We start from the raw sequence: 20,156 nt of genomic DNA on the forward strand, positions 1-20,156 counted from the left end.
GTCTTTTAAGTTTGAATGTAGACAGAGGCAGAAGTCAGACCTTGGTGGTTTAAGGTTTTATGGGAGAAAACTGAAGATGACTCCTCAGAATATGAGAGAAGCTTCAGGTACAGCCAGCAAGAGAAAAGACTCTCTTCTGGCCTCAACAAACCACATTTTGCCAAGAAGCAAAATGATTTTAAATAGGATCTGGATCTCAAATGACAGTGCAATCCCTGCCAGCACCTTGACTCCAGACATAAGACCCTAAGCAGAATCTGACCTCCCAGGATCACAGAAACGATACAACTGTGTGGTTGTTGAAGCCATTATGCTTGTGGTAATTTGCTCACAATGACAGAAAAATTAATATAGTCTACAAATCATATAATATATCAGCATTAAACCAATAAAGCAAAAGTTATTGCTTTATGTACTAATACAAAATGTTCTTACAGTGTTAGTAGTAGAAGACTGTCATAATGATACCAAAAACTCATAAGTCAAGAAAGTCTTCAAGATATTCTGGCGAGAGAGGTAAGTGGATTTGCCTATATGTATGTGCTTAAAAAGAAAGATACTAACATGTTTTCCTCTATCTATGAAAAGCTTTATCTTCTTTTCACATGCCCAGAAAATAATGGCTCACCAAATACATTTTTTTAATTTTTATTTATAAAAAGCAAACACTGACAAAACCACAGGATAAGAGGGGTTCAACTCCACACAATTCCCACCACCAGAATTCCATATCCCATCCCATCCCCTGATAGCTTTCCTATTATTTAACCCTCTGGGAGCATGGACCCAGGGTCATTATGGAGTGCAGAAGATGGAAGGTCTGGTTTCTGTAATTGCTTCCCCACTGAACATGGGCATTGACAGGTGGATCCATACACCCAGACTGTCTCTGTATAAGTTGCAAAATGTAGAAGTAGCAGAAATATTCTCTTATCACAATGTCCCAAAAGTAGAAAGTAGTAATGTGCTTAGGAAATAAACAGTCAAACAACCTATCACTCACCAGAGAAATTATTCTACTTTAAATAATTTTTGGAATAAAGTGGATATTGATAAAAAAAAAAAAAAAAAACTTCACAGAATATTGAAAATATTACATATTAGAACATATACTAGTTAGAGGGGTATACAGATAAAGATCCATAGTCTTAAAAGCTTAGAATAATAAACTAGAAAGAATGAAAATAATTGAATAACAATCTAAAATGAGAAGCTAGAAAAAAAATTCAAGAAAGGAAGAAGGCGTAAAAGACAAACACAAGGAAACTGAGGGGTTAGGTGGTGGCGCACTTGGTTGAGTGGCCATATTACAATGTGCAAGGACCCAGGTTCAAACCCCTATCCCCCACCTGCATGGGGAAAGCTTTGTAAACAGTGAAGCAGTGCTGTAAGTATCTCTTTCTCTCTCCCTCTTTATCTCCTCTTTCCTTCTTGATTTCTGGCTGTTTCTATCCAATAAACAAAGATAATTTTTTTAAAAAAAAGGGAAGCTGGATTCCTGAATTTGATGTGAGAAATATATTAGGATTAATGAGTAAATTCATAATCTGATACTTATTTACTCATGATAAAAAGGACAGTTCACTTTTGTGAATTTTCCACCCAACATGCTTATTTCTAGTCAAATCATGAGAAAATATCATGGAAATATCATCAGGTAAATGCAAATTGAATGATATTCTACTAAATATCTGACCTCTTCAAGGTCATGAACAAGCAAAAAACTACAAAGAAATTTTGCAGATCAGAGGAAAGCAAGAGAAAGGGAGATACCATGTAATGTGGGCTCCTGGACCAGCTCTAGAATAAGAGGAGTTAACGGAAAAACAGGTGAAACCCAAGTAAAGTCTACAGTATTGCTGATAAAACTATACCAACACTAATTAATATTCATGGCTATATAAGATGTCATTAGGGAAAATTGAGTGAGGAGGATATGAAAACTCTGTACTATCTTTGAGACTTTTCTATAAATCTAAAATTAGTCCAAAGCAAAAAGTACTTAGAAGAATTACAGAAAACTAGAAAATCTCAACTGAACAATTAAAACATTCGATATGGGGTTGTCAAGAAAGTCATGATGCATTTTTGCATAGAAAAATATAGAAAAATAGTCATGACTTTTCCAACAACCAAATAAACGTAATTATCAAAGAGCTTCCTTTTCAAACAAATGAAAACCATGTTAAGTTCTAAGTATTTTACAGGAATATTTTACCAAATATTTCAATGACTGATAACTTCAATTCTAACTATATTGTTCTGATGAAATAAAGAAAATTATAAGGTATTCATATTTTCCTATTAAGTAAAATAATGAAAATAATATAATATTTTCTTTATAATATTAAAGTATTTATTCCCATTTTCTAAGGATGGGTGGAATGTCAATAAATAGCAAATGAAAACGCTTCTAATTATTTCCTTATTAGACCTGCTTCTGATTTTTGTGTTTATATATGTCACATTGGGAAATTAACTCCAGCAGGTCAGGTGGTGGTGCACCTAATAGAGCACACAAATTACCATATGTGCTGCAGGAGGTAAGCCACAGACCTCACCTGCAAAAGAGAAGCTTCACAAGAAGTGAAGCATACTGGTTATGCAAACAGTCTCTCACGCTTGAGGCTCCAAATCCCAGCTTCAGTTCTGCACCACCATAAGCCAGAGCTGAATAGTGCTCTGGTAAAAAAAAAAAAAAAAAAAAAAGAATGAAGCAAAGCAGCAGATGTCTTTCTTTCTTTCTGTCTGTCTTTCTTTTTCTATCTTTCAGCCTTTATCCAAAACCAAAATGATCACCAAGAATAGCAGAGTTGTGCAGTTATTAGGCAAAAAAAAAAAAAAGGAAAAAGAAAGAAATTAATTGCATGCATATATATATGTATATTTGTATTAAGAATAGGATCTACGGGAGTCAGGAGGCAGCGCAGCGGGTTAAGCGCACGTAGCACAAAGCGCAAGGACCGGCGTAAGGATCCCGGTTCGAGCCCCCGGCTCCCCACCTGCAGAGGAGTCGCTTCACGGGAGGTGAAGCAGGTCTGCAGGTGTCTTTCTCTCCCGCTCTCTGTCTTCCTCTCCTCTCTCCAATTTCTCTCTGTCCTATCCAACAACAATGACAGCAATAAGAACTACAACAACAATAAAAAAAGGGCTACAATAGGGAATAAATAAATAAATAAACCTAAAAAAAAGAAAGAATAAGCTTTACATTTTTTTTAAAAAGTTTTGCTTAGGTTGAAATTATTGTGTAAATTTTCTTCCTTTATTTTCAATTGTTTCTCGGGTGCTGACACTGAACCACAAGGTCTCATGTATGCAAGACATTCCCTCTACTAAGCCGCTGAAATGGGTTCCTAAATGTTCTTTTTAAAAAAACAAGTAATGTCCAGAATTATTGTTGTAATCATTATGCCATCGCACTGTCCATGGGTCAATGATACAGGATCCCAAAATGCCACTCAGAGAGATGTGTAATCTGTCTGACTGAGAGCCAGGAAGTGTCCTCCCTAGGCAGACATAAAGCAGTCAGAGAAACATCCTCTTTTAGCATCAGAGACTTTTTATTAACAAGGCTTTTTAAAAAAATATTTATTTATTTATTTCCTTCTTGTTGCCCTTGTTTTTATTGTTGTTGTTGTTATTGTTGTAGTTACCAATGTCGTTGTTAGATAGGACAGAGAGAAATGGAGAGAGGAGGGGAAGACAGAGCGGGGAGAGAAAGATAGACACCTGCAGACCTGCTTTACTGCCTGTTTAGTGACTCCCCTGTAGGTGGGGGGGTGGGGGGTGGAACCGGGATCCTCATGCTAGTCCTTTTGCGCTTTGCACCACGTATGCTTAACCCGCTCCGCTACAACCCAACTCCCTTATTAACAAGTTTTACAATACATCAAGAATTCCAAATTTCAAAGAAGTTGATTCAAACAGGAAACAAAATAAACAAGGGGTATGTGAGTAAACAGCTGTTTGATATGAAGAGTGGTAATTGAGTCTAAAGATTATAGATCTAAATCCAGCATCTAAATGACTGTTGTACATGAGCAAGTTATTGATTCTCCTTTCTCATATCAGAGGTTAAGAATTAATCCAGGACAGAAAAAAAGAATTAATCCTGGAACTTTCATCTCTCATTAACTCCATCTGTGTTTGAGGAATTTGTAATAGTTTACTGAATACAGTCTTCCAGGCACTGAATTAGAGACTAAGTACGCATTAACTCTGAAGTCACTAAATTATCTACTTTAATGATTCTACTACATTATACTATAATTATGATTATTGATTAAATCATTCGTATATGTTTGAAATTGATACCACTAGACTACAATTTATTCTTCTTTGAACATGGCCTTATATTCTGCTTGTTAGCAGTTTTATTGTGTGGTTCAATAACTACACAGTAAATAACACACAGTAAATAAATTATTTTATTTACTTAATCTGAAGTTTTTGTGACTTTGAGTCTGTGGTTTGTGTGCACATGTTGGATTGTGCCACTAAAACCATGCTTGCTTCAGATCTCAGGATACGTTTCACTAACATACCAAAAAATTACTCTCCCTCTTCTCATAATTAGGAACCAGTCTCCAGATTTTGCACTCCACTATGAAATGGCTCCACATCGTAAGTAACATTCTGCACAGACATCCATGTAGCTAAGATCTCCTGTGAAAAAAAAAAACTTCACTGTGCCTAATATAAGTCTGCCACAATTAATGTTTAGCTGTTGTTAGCTTGTTCCTCCCTGCAGAATCATGTTCTTGTTAACCTTCACATGCCTCTAGAAATGACCTTGCACTCTAAGTGAAAAGTTTAGACCACTCCATGCTTTTGTCACCTCTGCCCCCAACCTCTGAGTGCTCTGCTGAACAGTCTATACCCTTCCTTCCACCAACAACAGCTTGTATCCTCCTTCCACCATCTCTGCAGAAATTCTTCTCACTAAACTGGGTCAGCTATCATGACCAACCAGAAAAGATGAGAGATCATACCATGGGAAGACAGAAAGGAAAAAAAAAATTTTTTTGTCCCACTTCATAGTATAACCACAGAGAAATAAAGACAGTGAGGAGGGGTTGTGAGAGAAGTAAGCCCTTCCCTAGTGAAGAAGAATAATGGTAACTAGTACTTACATCACATTTCTGTAAGTTGGTATATGTAGAATGCTTTCAGTTGGTATCTCAAAGTTTCACAATAGCCTGCAAAGTAGGCTGGTTTTTAGCTCCACTTGGTAAATGGAGAAACTGAGAGAGGAACTAATCTGCTCCTAGTCACAAAGTTGCCAAGTGGTAAGAGTCAGGTTGCAAACCAATGCAGTCTTTTTCCAGAGTCTATTGTCTAAATATCAACCCTAACACCAAGAATTAGCCTGTCTTGGAGAAATCAGGGCAGACCCCTGAATAAATGAGAGATTAACAATTTTAAATAAGCAGGATTCAGTATTAATTATAATGGTGCAGCTGCTTGCATAACCCAAAGAGAAGGTACAACTTCACTAGCCTTGGGGAGGAGTGGGTGAAGTTATTCTGGGAGTAATACCCACAACATATCACTGGCTTCAGTAAGGCACCAGCACAGAGGAAGTCTAAGAGGTAAGGTCACCCTCATTTCAGATGACTCTCTAAGTGGATGTTTGCTACTGGGGGAAGAAAAAAAAAAAAGGAGTTCCTGTAGGCTGGAGTTGAAGGAAAGCACCCCTAGTAGCCCAAAGGGCTAAATCTGTGTAAACACTCTCAGGGTTGTTTGAGAATTACTAAAGGGAAGTTCAAATTCCCTCAGAGTACCAATTATGATAATCCCCTCAGGTGACATCCAAAAGAAACACTATATGTATGCGATTTGAAACATCTGAGATGTAAGAGATTTACTGCTCTCTCTGGCCTGACTCCAACTTTTCTGGCCAAGAATGACAACAGATACTGAGCAAAAATGTCAACGATATAAGATCTATATAAAAAACAGATGGTCAGTGAAGAGAAGAAAGCCAAAGTAATAAACATGGACGATGAGAGCCTTCCAGCCTTGTCCTAGAACCTAGTGCTATCTAACATAGCTCAGTACAGATTTCCAGAATTAGGACCACTTTATCATTTATTGTTTTTTTTTCAATGAAGACCCATAATGATTGAGGAATAATTGAAACAGAGAAAAGAGAATTGAGCCATATAATAGAGCTTAAAATCAGAATGACTCTTATATTCCTCCAGTGGAGGTAGTGAAGCATTTCTGGGAAAATCTGGGAATTTGTTAAATACTCAGAACAATAACACAAAGCCAAAGTGGAGAAAAGCAGTTGAAATTCCAGGTTCATTCCTGTGACTGTTTACACTAACATGGTGGACGAACAGTTTAGACAGGTTTTACTGCTTATCAGTATGTAAACTGGCTTCTAACATTCAGCAAACTTCAGTGGCAAAGATAGGAGCCTGCCCCTTATAAAGTCCTGGGTGTGCAAAAATCCATGAACCAACAAAAGGAGTGATACTAAAGTCACAGTGTTATAGAAATATCAGTGGAAGCACCAAGGTGTTTCAGTTCTAGGGTGCAGAAGGTTTGCTCAAGTACAAGGGTAATGTGCTAACAGATTGGTCACATTGTGAGTCATCAAGGTACATGTAAAACGAACAATGAGGTGGATTGGTGACATTCTACACCCAATCCGGGCCGCCAACGTGAAAGTGAATATAAAATGAAAGATTCAGCCTGATTGGTTTCCTAGGTTTGCTTAAATGCAGTACCTCAGACCACCAGTCTGTCCATTGTGGAATTAAGAAACATTTCCCGGTTCGAACCCCAGCTCCCCACCTGCAGGGGAGTCGCTTCACAGGTGGTGAAGCAGGTCTGCAGGTGTCTATCTTTCTCTCCTCCTCTCTGTCTTCCCCTCCTCTCTCCATTTCTCTCTGTCCTATCCAACAACGACGACAACAACAATAATAACTACAACAATAAAACAACAAGGGCAACAAAAGGGAATAAATAAATAAAATAAAATAAAATAAAATAAAAAGTTAAAAAAAGAAGCATTTTATTTCAATAGAGCAGAACAATTACCTGGAAATCGAGTTACAAAAAAATTAATTTTATGGGAGAAATCATAATGTACCCACAAGGCATTTGGGAGAGTTTGCTTTTTCACTCTCCTGTACCCTGAACCATGTAGAGATGGCTAGGAAAAGAAAGGCAGGAAGAGGAAGCTCTCCAGACATTAAATCTGCTGCATGCTTGTCTTAGACATTCTAGCCCTGAGAATTATGAGATGTAGATATTTGTTGTTGAAGCTACCTGTTTATAGCATCTTGTTAAACCAAAGTGACCAAGGTAGTCAGAAGAACATCTGGGTTATGGTTTAAATTGTAAGAGGAGAAAGCAATTTGTCATCATCAGACGTGTGTGTGTGTGTGTGTGTGTGTGTGTGTGTGTGTGTGTGTGTGTGTGAATCTGCTATCATGGGATTAAATTAATCTTTGTTCAAAACATTTCTATGAACTCTGGGACATGTATTTCTGTCTGATTTGGCCTCTGTTAGAAATAGCTGTGATATAATGAACTTCACAGTTCTGTAATTGTTGGCTCTTTTCTTGTTCCTGGTACTTTATAGGAGCAAATAGCTGCTAAACTATGGGATACCTACTCAGCCCTGCTAAGCCATCAAGCTATGATTCTGGCTATGAACTCCAGGTATAAAAACTATAATATTCTTGATTTTCACTGACAGAATGTCTTTTAAAGGTAGTAAATAAAAAAATCACAAAAAGGAAAACATTTTTAAAAGATGCCAAATTCTACCATCCTAATTCATCAATTCTTTTTTCTTTTTTTTTTGTGTGTGATTAACAGTGGGTTACAGTACTGTAAGATTACAATGTATATAGTACCATACCACACCCACCACCAAAGTTCTGTATATTCATGCTCACACATCTCAAAGATATAACCATCATAGTTCTCACAAAGTCTTAGAAACAATTTGTTTCAGCAATTAATTCTTTCATACACTGTCATTTTCTTTGCCAAACTATCTGCAGATAACCCAGTCATTGTAGATTCTGAAACAGGTTCCACATTCAATTTTCTAGACTATTCTTCATTTTGGCATTAGGCTCTTATTGTCCTGTATAAACTGATTTTCATGGCAGTATACTATTGCCAAATGTTAAATTTTTCTAAATTAGATGTTAGTGATACTATGATAATCATCTTTGTGCACCAAAGGTTGTATATTCTCTGAAATGCTTCTTTGGAAGACCCTTCTGAGGCTGAGATTTCTGATTTAGACAATAAACACTATGGAGATATCCTGGTTCTATGAGTCCTAACTGGTTACCAGTTCCAGTTACTGCTGCCCCTGTCCAGCACCAGCAGTAATTCCTAAATCTTTCTTCCTGCAGGCTGTTCCCACCCATGACCCAACAAGGTACAGGACAAACACCAATGGGTGACTTCCACTGTAGGAATTTCCACATGCCGAGAGAATGAACCCTTTTTCAGAACATGCTGTCTTTCATTTAAGACACTTCCTACTCTAATCTTCCTTTCCTGGCCTCCTCTTTGAAATGATTTGTACCTCTAATTGTGTCTCTGCATCTGCCTTCCACAAATATGCATTAATACAGAAAAGATGGGCCATTTTATAGCTTTTAATAAATTACAACCTGTGGTCTAGAAGAAATATACTAATAAACATTTCTTTAAAATCTAGTCATCTGGAAGATCTACCTATATACTTTCCTCCCTCTTACTAATTTAATGGATTTTAAATTATATCTAATGTTTTTATGTTTTAGTTTTTATTTTATTGCCACCAAGTTTCTCTCTGGGGCTCGATGCCTGCACTATGAATCCACTGTTTCTGCTGGCCATTTTCCCCTTCCTTCCTTCATTCCTTCCTTCCTTCCTTCCTTCATTCATTCTATCCATCCTTCCTTCCTTTTCTCTCTCTTTTTTTTAATTAGTGATTTAATATTGATTTACAAAATCATATTTCAACAGGACCATTCCCACCAGCAGAATTCTAAATCCCCAGTCCTCTATTGTATGCTACAGCAGTTCTCCTAAGGTTGCAGATACAGGTTAACTATTATTTCTACAGCTATCTGTCTATATTTGTATAGAGTTTCCCCCACCCTTTTTTTTTAAATTTTTTATTTAAGAAAGGATTAATGAACAAAAACATAAGGTAGGAGGGGTACAACTCCACACAATTCCCACCACCCAATCTCCATAACCCACCCCTCCCCTGATAGCTTTCCCATTCTTTAGCCCTCTGGGAGCATGGACCCAGGGTCGTTGAGGGTTGCAGAAGGTAGAAGGTCTGGCTTCTGTAATTGCTTCCCCGCTGAACATGGACGTTGACTGGTCGGTCCATACTCCCAGTCTGTCTCTCTCTTTCCCTAGTAAGGTGGGTCTCTGGGGAAGCTGAGCTCCAGGACACATTGCCCACCCTTTTTTTTAAGGTCCCATCTTCTCTTCCGTTCCAGGCTACATATAACCTTATTACTACATCCAAATGTCCCTCTCTTTTTCCTCTTCTCTTTCCTGGTCTTGATGGAGTTGGAGTTCAGAACACACTTATTCTCTTCCTCCTATCACTTATCCCCTACTGGGAGTATGGATCAAAATTATTTTTGGGGTGCAGAAGGTGGGAGTTCTGGCTTCTATAATTGCTTCTCCACTGGACATGGTGTTGGCAGGTCATTCCATATTCACAGCCTCTTTCTATTTTTCCCTAGTAGGGTAGAGCTCTAGAGAGGAGAGGCTCCAGGACACATTGGTGAGGTCGTCTGCCCAGAGAAGCCAAGATGGAATCATGGTAGCATCTGCAACTTGGTGGCAAGATATACAGTGGGGCAAAATGGTTAATCATCTCTCCTCTCTCCTCCTCTCTGCTCTGCTTCTCCCCTCTCCTGTCCTCTCTTCTCTTCCTCCTCTCCTCTCTCCTCTCCCCTCCTCTTCCCTATTTGTATTTGATAGAAAAGGGAGGCAGTGATGCACCTGGTTGAATGCACATGTCACAATGCTCAAGGACTGGAGTGGGGAGTGGGGGTGGCGAGCCACTCCCTATCTGCAGGGAGAAAGCTTCACAATCAGTGAAGGAGGGCTGCAGGTGTGTCTTCTTCTCTCTCCCCCCTCTATCTTGCCCTTCCCTCTCAGCTACCTTCAGTCCCTAACAACTAAATAAAAAGAAAGTGAAAGAGGAGGGGTAAGATAGAGGGAAAGAGAAAGAGAGAGACCTGTAGACCTACTTCACTGGTCATGAAGTTCCTCCCCTACAAGTGTGTGTGGTGGGGAGGTGGGCAGGCTTCAATCCTGGTCTTTGCTCATGTTAATGTGTGCATTTAACGAGATGCAACACAGCCTAGCTCTCCCTCACACCCATTTTATTGTGGGGGAATTTTGTGTTGTCCCTTTGTTAGAATTAGTGGTATATAAATTTAGGAAACTTCTTGTCATTCTTTCATATTTCTTTAAAGTTTTATTTTTATATCTTTAGAATTGAATTCTGAATTATAAATATTTTTTCTTTGTTTCTACTTGTGGTATAAATATAACTATACATTGTACTTTTAATATAGAGTACTATACTGACTCTCCCAGTTTTATGCTACTTGGCTTTTGTCCTTTATGATAGTTACTTTTATTAAAAATTAATTTATGCTTTACAATTCTGTAATACATATCAGAAGTTGAATGGACTAAATACTGATGTTTTTTGCAGCTTCGTGGTTTTTGTGCATCCTGAAAAGTACTTTTCTCTTATATTTTGAGGCAGTTGGAGGATAAAGATCAAAAGGATGTTTTATAATACATAAATATTATTTGAAATTCAAATTTCAGGGTCCATAATCAAAGCTTTGCTGGAAAATAAGCATGCCATTCATTCCTGTGTTGTCTGCGGCTACTTTTGTGTTACAATTGAAGAGTAGAGTAGACAAAGACTATTTGGATAGAAAAGCCTAATATATTTGGTTTTTGGTCCATCACCAACACAGTTTTCTGACCCAAGATATAAATAACACTGACTTAGAATTCTTCATTTCCAATGACTTCTTTAACTCTTTCAATATTCATCTGTGTAAACACTTAGTGTTTAGAGTTGATCAGTATCTTTTTGAGGGATGAGGTAGGTGCTGGAGATCAAACCCAGGGCCCCATACCTGCAGAGTAGGAGCTCTACCACTGAGCTTGTTGTTCAGTATCTTCTTGGTAGCAATGGAGACATGAGTCTTCACTTGTGAAAAGTTCTATTGCTCTAAACATACATACATAGAGAGAAGAAAGAGAGAGAGAAACAGAGAGACAGAGACAGAGAGAGAGAGAGCTAGCAAAGCCTGAACAAGATCTGTGAATTGATACAAAGGCTATACACTGCTGTTAATATTCTACCTCCATTATTGAAGAGCATTCATTACTGGGCAAGAGCTTTCTCTGGCATTATTATAACATCCAGTTGAATATAGAATTATCTAAAGCTTTTAATTTAAAAAAGGTTAAGAGGCTACATTTTAACTCAACATAAAATATTCTAGTGTTTAAATAAGTACATTGGTACCACATTTGGCCTGCTTAGGATTATATACTACTTATTTGTAAATACTTATTTGAAAATACCATATTAGGTATTTTCTAGAATTTCTATTCTATTTCATTGTTTAGAGTCTTATTGTGGTCCACTGCTGAACTGTGTTTATCTAGTTATGTTTAGTAGATCATGTTCATTTGGGCTAGATCTTTTTAATTTTTTTTTCCAACAAAGTTTTCTGTAGCTCAGTGTCTGCATAACTTAACAATTCCCTGCAGCCTCTCTTTTTACTTTCTTTTTAATTAAAGGTGAAAGGCAGAGATAGAGAGAGAGAGGAAAGATAAAGATAGAGAAGCAGGGAAGGAGAAACACCTGCAACACTGCTCCACAGCTCATGAATTTTTCCCCTCTGAAGGTGGGGACCAAAGGTTTGGACTGCCTTTGGATTTAGATTTTCTATTGAAATGTAACTTTTCATGTGTTCTTTCAGGAAACACATTTCAAACTTAACTGTGATGTGATGTTATTACTTTACTATTTAAAATTTCTTCCTAAAAGTTAGTTCAATTTTATACTTAAATATGAAATTAGTTGATATTTTATGAACTTCATTTGATACTGATTCCTAGTTCTCTGGATTTAAAATTTTATGTCTTGATTTTAAGTATGGATATGTTTGTGAGTCTTCCTTAGTGGAATGAACAACTTGGACTTAAAAAAATAATTATACACCAAAAGAATTAGTAGTTAACTATGAAGACTTTGTATTTAGACAGACCAAGTTTCTGTATCTGCCTTACAATTTTGCATTGCTGACGACTTGATTTAACTTGTCAGAGTCTTAGATTCTGGTCTTTAAATTAAAGATAATGATAGTATATACTTTCTAGTGTTGCTGTGAAGTTGTATAGAGATAATGCATGCAGGGCAGGTAAGACTAGTGTCTAGTGTTAATCTTTTTTTTTAAGTTTTCTAGTTATTTTAAAATTATCTTTATTTATTTATTGGATAGAGACAGGTAGAAATTGAGAGAGAAGGGGATAATAGGGAGGGAGAGAGACAGAGAGGCACCTGCAGCTCTGCTTCACCACTTGTGAAGCTTTCCCCCTGCAGGTGGGGACCGGGGGCTTGAACCCAGGTCCTTGCGCATTATAACATGTGTGTTCAATCAGGTGTGCCACCACCCAGCCCCATAGTGTTAATCTTATAAGAATTTTGGACTCATCTCCCCCTCCACAAACAAATTTGGCATATTGTTTTATATAGGGTACATGGAAAGGCAGATGCTAAATTAAGATCTAGTGTTCTGTGTATTTAATTAATTATTTAATGTCTTGTATCCAGTGTGAATCTCCCTCATAATAGTTTCTTTTATTCTTTTATTTATTTTATTTAGAGATTTTGCTATTTTATATTTCCAAGTATCATTGGTGTATTATACTGTCATCATTTACATCAGTATAATTTAATAATTTAAATCAATTTTGCTTCTAACAAAAACATGGATTAGAAAAAACACTGCAATGATACAGTTCAACTGCCTCAAACTCAGCCTAGTTTGGTATCTTTGGCCAATAATGTAATTCTACCCTTCATGAGTTTATCTATGGGGAAATATGACCCCATTTATAAAACAACTAATTACACATTTTTTTTACAAAGAAATCCGTTTCTTTATGTGTAGAGTTCCACTGCTACATTTTACAAAAACATAACATAAAAAGCAAATGCAATGAAGAGGGAAGTTATTGTCAAAGGCATTCTTTCATCATTAAAAATATATATAAAGAAGAACATAGATTGATTCTCTCCTCAATTTAATAACTACCTTCCTCTTAGCTTTGTGGATCCCTTAATACAGTTCGAATCTCAACTGAGTATAATAGAGTCAACCTTTAAAATGTTATGTTCTATACCAACCCTGGACACAGTGAAAGACATGGGAAAGAATGAAGATGACAAAGAGGACCTGGAGGTAGGCTTTTTCTTCTTTGAATCATGAGAAGATAGTGCTAGTCACCACAGCAGTCCTGCAGGATGAACAGGCAGGTCATCCTCTTTGCTGCTTTCACCTGCACTCTTCTAAGATACATCACACACACACACACACACACACACACACACACACACACACACACAATTCCCAGCACCTCCTTATAGCCCTTGTGAATTCTACAACCATGAACTCAACAGACTGTAAGATTTATAGCAGCATATGGATGAAGAAGCTTCAGTTAGAACAGGGAGCTTCCTTATTTTCTTTTTCTTTTTTTTCCCAGTCATTTTACTGGAAGGGGTTAATGGTTTACAGTACAGTATTGGCCTGTCTGTACATTTTTTTTAAATTTTATTAGTGGCTTAATATTGATTTACAAAATTATAAGATAACAGGGGTCCAACTCTGCACTGTTCCCACCACCAGAGTTCTGAGTCCCCATTGCCTCCATTGGAAGCTACAGCAGTTCTTGTAAGGTTGCAGATATGTGTTAACTATAATTTCTACAACTATCTACCTATATTAGTATATATTTGCCCTCCCCCCCAGTCCTATCTTCTCTTCCTTTCCAAGTCACACATAAACCTATTATTACATCTAAGTGTTTCTCCCCTTTCTTTCCTCTCTCTCCAAGTCCTGATGGAGTTGGAGTTCAGAGCCCTCTGGTCATCTTCTCCCTTTCATTTCTCTCCCATTGGATGTATGGACAAAAACTTTTGGGGGTTGCAGAAGGTGGGAATCCTGGTTTCTGTAATTCCTTCTCCACTGGACACAAATGTCATCAGGTTGATCCATAACCCCAGCCAAACAGGGAGCTTCCTAACAAATTCTGCAATGAAAGAAATAGGGCCAAAGAAAGACAGAAGTTGAGGAAGAGTGATGCAGTAAAACTAGCAGTATCTGTGATCTCTCTTCCCTGTTGTGGCTACTCAGTGAACACACCCTAGAAAGAGGAGTAGCAATCCACAGGGTACATAGTGGTGAGATTTTCCAGGGCTCCCTTTCTCTTTTCTTACCTCTAGTCTCTGGGCAGAACTCAGAACAACCAGATGCAAAACTATAGTAATTGAGTAAAACTTTTGAGTTTGCCTGAACAAATGGTTTTGCAACTTTGTGTCTTTTAGCTTTTATATCGAACAATTTTCAACTTATTTGAGGATACTCTTCTGATGTTAGTGTATAAAGACCTCTACAAACTCCAGATTCTGAAGGTAAAGGAGAAATTGGCAGTTTTATTTTCTTGTCATAAGTCAAGAATTCATTAGATTTCACTGATCATTTCCCATTGGAGATATTTACATCTTGCATACAAATCTTTGGTAAATCTCTGACAAATCTCTCTCCCAAGGCATGTGACTGTGGCCCAGATGAGGTCTCTTTTCTCGATTTGAATTACAGAGACATTTTTAAATAGTGTGAAAGTAAACACAGGATGAACACCAGAGAAAAGCAGGGTGATTAATCCAAACTATCCTTAGGTGACAATGGACCCTTCTTTATTTTTTTTAATTTTTATTTATAAAAAGAAAACACTAACAAAACCATAGGATAAGAGGGGTACAGCTCCACACAATTCCCATCACCAGAACTCCATATCCCATCCCCTCCCCTATTCTTTAACCCTCTGGGAGTATGGACCCAAGAGGACCCTTCTTTAATTGTTGTTTATATGCTCACTTCTCCCTCCAACAACTCTGAGAATGGAAAAACCATTGAAATCTTATATTTACAGATACCATAGTATCAGAGCTAAGTTCAAAACCTCCACATTCTTTTATATTATTATTATTATTGATTTAATAATTATCAACAAAACCATATGATGAGAGGGGTGTAATTAGACACAATCCCTGCCACCAGAGTTCTGTATCCCATCCCCTCCATTGAGAGCTTCCCTATTCTTTATCCCTTCGAGAACATGGACCTATCATCATTATGGGATGCAGGAGGTGGAAGGTCTGTCTTTTGTAATTGATCCTCTGCTGGACATGAGTATTACCAGGTCGATCCATACTCCCAGCCAGTCTCTTTCCCTAATGGGGCAGGGGTCTGGAGAGGTGGGATCCCAGGACACACTGGTGAAGTCATCTGCCCAGGGAAGTCAGGTTGGAATCATAGTAGCATCTGAAACTTGGTGACTGAAAAAGCATTAAGATATAAAACAGAACAAATTGTTTAATAATAAAGAACCTAAAGGTAAGAATATAGCAGTTGAGATTTGGGGTCTCCATTCTGGAAAAAGCTATCAGGTCTATTTTAGGTATGTTCCAAGAGGCCCATGACTTTACTTATTTTTGCCTGGGCCTGATAGCTAACATGTAGATGGGCTATTGTCAGAGTTGGAAATAGAACTAGAGAGCTAGATCAATGAAGAGAGTAGCTCCCAAATATGGGAACAGTATACAAATACTGTTAACTATAAACCCCATCGATTTGATCTAGGGCTCATATTCAGCACAGAAGCCTGTGTAATCTCTGCATCCCTGTAGGTTACATTCAGTAGTCTTTAGCTAGGAACATTCTAGGCTGTAATCAGTGTAGGACCAGTATTATTCGAGTGGAAGAGTATGTTAACCCAGCCTCCCTTCGGAGAGTGGGACAGTCCCTACCATTGTTGATGCACATTGAGGGCAAAGTCTTGTAGAGACCCATTAGAGGGCCACTGTGTTGTTCCTGATGGAGATGATCAGTGACAGTCAAGAGAGGGATCTGTTAGAAGTCTAGGTCCATCATGTTTATGTGGGAATCCCAGGATTCCCTGACTAGGGCCCCCAGATGATGGAGTGGCTTGGTAGTGACCAACAGAACCATCATTAAAGTATGTCAATCTCTTTTCCTTATCCAGATTTTGTAGTCCCTGTTTTGTCTGACAAGGTTAGCCTTAGAGTGATGGAGGGGACTAAAATGGGAAGTGGGTGATGAGGGTCTCTAGGTCTAAGCAGAAAGTATTTGATTAAGTACTTCATGATGTCTTTTTCAGGTCTTTCTACTTGCTTACTGCACTTACTGAGTCACTGCAAACTATTGTGCCCTTTTACTTTAAGGTCTATATTTCCCCCTAACTTATGGATACATGTGCACATGTGCTCTGTCTTATGGGCCCTGGTCTATATTCAGGTTCTGTGACTTTGTTAAGTTGTGCACCACCCAAAGTAGAATTAAGGAGTCCGATGAGCTAGGAAAGGTCTCACCAGAGTAATGGAGCTGAAGGGTTGACATTCCATACCTGGCATCTCTGGACACAATCTAAAGTGAAACGTGTCGAGGTGGTACTTGTTCTATTGATTTGGTTGCGGTTAGCAGATGCAGTACGAAATGGTATAGATCAAGTGACACTTGCAGTAAGACAAGCCATGCCCTGGAATTTCCAAGACTGAGAGAAATATGGGTTTTAATAGAGAATGGAGAAGGTTCCTGCCATCTTAGAGTTTAAGAAAGCAATAGATAGTTATTGTTATGAACAAGTTATTTGGGAATTTGTTTGACCAAAACCTCCACTTTCCACATACAACACCTCACAATATTTTTAAAGTCCCAGCCAGAGAAAGAGGATTGTTCAGAGCATCTTACAGTCTTAAATTTTGTACTCCTAACATGATAGTATCAGAAACAACTGACTGAAAATACCAGGAAACTGTAATATTATGACTTGTGCAAAGCATAGAACATATTCTAGTAAACAAGCATAATTGGTATCTATATAGACTTAAAGCAAGACTGTCTGGGAAAATAAAATACGATGAGCTAACCTGTGTCCAATCTGAGCCAAATATTTTTGGTGCAGTTAAAAAAAATTTTTGACCTCATAACACTTTAAAGTCATTGCTACAATATTACTTCTCTTTCTCATTTCTCTCTCTCTCTCTCCCCACTTTTAACTAGCCTAAGCTATTTGCGAATTTACTTTATATCAGACACAAAGTAGGATACTTCATAAATTATTTCCTTTATCCCCTAAAGTAAATTTATGAGAAAGTAGCTGTTACTTCTCCCATTTTTGTGGATAAAGAACTGGAAGCAGAGGGAGGAGTGATACTAAATGCAATGTTAAAGAATGGGGGGAGCTCCTCTAACTTGAGAGCCTGTTACTTAACTACTTTGTTACACAATGTCTAGAAACTCTCCTAATCCTCAAAAAGAGCCAAAAACCTAGATTTAGTAAAGACAGAGGGTGTGTGTGTGTGTGTGTGTGTGTGTGTGTGTGTGTGTGTGTGTATGTGTGTGTGTGGTGGTGGTGGTGGTGGTGTTGATGGCGGTGGTGGTGGCGGTGGTGGCGGTGGTGGTGGGGCAGAGGGCTTCAGAATGTTTTGCTCTAGAAAAAGACTTAGATGAGTTTCATACACAGGGAACAAGTGGAAGGGAAGAGATTGGCCAACCACTGACATACCTAAGGTGAGCGCCTTTAAGCTACATCAAGAGGTTTATTAATGATTGAACTTGAAAGCTATGTAGCCTGCTGCTCTTCCCAAGACTGAAAATATGTCCTGGAATCTGAGAATTTAGAACAGAAGTGACAGAAAGACATATGGAAATCAAAATTATCAAGAACTTTCTAAACAATCTGCCTTGAGGAATGTACTCAGCAACCATGAGCTAGCAAATTTCTGGGTGGTGATTTTCCAGAGGATATTCCATAAGATGATATCTTGAAATCAGATATCATTTTAATTCTTATTTCAAATTGAATATCAGATTCTGTGATCAAGAGAGAGGACATTTATTTTAAAAGACAAAGAGAGGCAATTTATTAAAATTTTATATTTTATTTACTGATTGGATAGAGATAGAAAAATTAAGAGGGGAAGGGAAGATAAGAAAGGAAGAGAAAGAGAGAGACCTGCAACATTGCTTCAACCTCATGAAGCATCCCCCCTGCAAGGGGGGACCTGAGGATTGAATCAGGGTCCTTGTGGATTGTCTTATGTGAGTTCAGCCAAGTGTGCTACCACCACCTAGCCCTGACAGTTTTAATCCTTTCTCTTATTACAATCTCATGTTAAGCTTTTCATGATACCTGACAGTGTTACAGTAGATGTTAGTTAATATATATCAGACAGCAGGCCTGGAAATAGCTCAGTTGAATAGTGTGCTCCTTTGTCATGCACATGACCCAAGTTTGAACCCAGCACCTACCACATCACCACATCAAAGGAAGCTTTGGTGCTATGTGTGTGTTATATAGAGTTAAATAAAACCAAAGCCAACCCCCACACCTGTGAACATCTAATCTTTGATAAGGGGGCCAAAAGTATTAAATGGAGAAAGAAAGCTCTCTTCAATAAATAGTGCTGGGAAAACTGGGTTGAAACATGTAGAAGAATGAAACTGAACCACCTTATCTCACCAGAAACAAAAATCAACTCCAAATGGAACAAGGACCTGGATGTTAAACCAGAACCTATCAAATACTTAGAGGAAAATATTGGTGGAACACATTCCCACCCAAACCTCAAGGACATCTTTGATGATATAAACCCAATTGCAAGGAAGACTGAAGCAAAAAGAAAAAAAAAATGGGACTACATCAAATTAAAAAGCTTCTGCACAGCCAAAGAAACTATCACACAAACAAGGAGACCACTCACAGAATGGGAGATCTTCACATGCCATACATCAGACAAAAGACTAATAACCAAAATATATAAAGAGTTCAGCAAACTTAGCAACAAAAAAGCAAATGACCCCATCCAAAAATGGGCAGAGGATATGAACAGAATATTCACTACAGAAGAGATCCAAAAGGCTAACAAACATACAAAAATCGCTCCAGGTCGCTGATTGTCAGAGAAATGCAAATAAAGACAAAATTGACATACCACCTCACTCCTGTGAGAATGGCATACATCAAAAAGGACAGCAGCAACAAATGCTGAAGAGGTTGTGGGGACAGAGGAACCCTTCTGCACTACTGTTGGGAATGTAAATTGGTCCAATCTCTGTGGAGAGCAGTCTGGAGAACTCGCACAAGTCTAGACATGGACCTTCCATATCACCCCAGTAATTTCTCTCCTGAAGATATACTCCAAGGACTCCATAACACCCAACCAAAAAGATATGTGTACACCTATGTTCATAGCAGCACAATTCATAATAGCTAAAACCTGGAAGCAACCCAGGTGCCAACAACAGATGAGTGGCTGAGAAAGCTGTGGTATATATACACAATGGAATACTACACAGCTATTAAGAACAATGAACCCACCTTCTCTGACCCATCTTGGATGGAGCTAGAAGGAATTATGTTAAGTGAACTAAGTTAGAAAGATAAAGATGAGTATGGGATGATCCCACTCATAAACAGAAGTTGAGAAAGAACAGAAAGGGAAACTAAAAGCAGGATTTTAGTATCCTGAATCTAAAGTAGGGCACCAAAGTAAAAACCCTGAGGTGAGGGTGAGGGTGAATGTTCAGATTCCCAGGGTGGATGGAGGTGGGAGGGTGCAGAGGGACACAGTCTTTTGGTGGTGGGAATGGTGTTTATGTATACTCCTATAAATTTGTAGTCATATAAATCACTATTTAATTAATATGAGAGGTAGAAAATTGTATGTCTCAAACTTTAAAGCACGGAGTGAGTCTTTTTAATACATAGTCTGAGTCTTTGATATGTTGTCTTTCTCAAAAGTCTAGACCCAGGGAGAA

General features: G+C 38.0%; 1 protein-coding gene across 6 annotated transcripts in view; it reads left to right on the top strand.

The window, feature by feature from the left end:
* The first annotated feature begins 438 nt into the window (after positions 1-438).
* Positions 439-20,156, top strand: part of MROH9 (maestro heat like repeat family member 9) — a 57,824-nt gene continuing 38,106 nt past the window's right edge. For 5 of the 6 annotated variants that reach the window (XM_060196970.1, XM_060196972.1, XM_060196974.1 and 2 more), the window contains exons 1-5: positions 439-516; positions 4,577-4,623; positions 7,598-7,677; positions 13,358-13,493; positions 14,639-14,725. In XM_060196970.1, the coding sequence (XP_060052953.1) occupies positions 462-516; positions 4,577-4,623; positions 7,598-7,677; positions 13,358-13,493; positions 14,639-14,725 (405 nt within the window). In that variant the 5' untranslated portion in view covers positions 439-461. Of the gene's footprint in view, positions 517-4,576; positions 4,624-7,597; positions 7,678-10,098; positions 10,272-13,357; positions 13,494-14,638; positions 14,726-20,156 lie in introns of those variants that run through there. The other variant, XM_060196973.1, reaches the window with a different exon arrangement.

This window comes from Erinaceus europaeus, chromosome 9 (genome assembly GCF_950295315.1).
Source record: "Erinaceus europaeus chromosome 9, mEriEur2.1, whole genome shotgun sequence".
NCBI lineage: Eukaryota > Metazoa > Chordata > Mammalia > Eulipotyphla > Erinaceidae > Erinaceus > Erinaceus europaeus.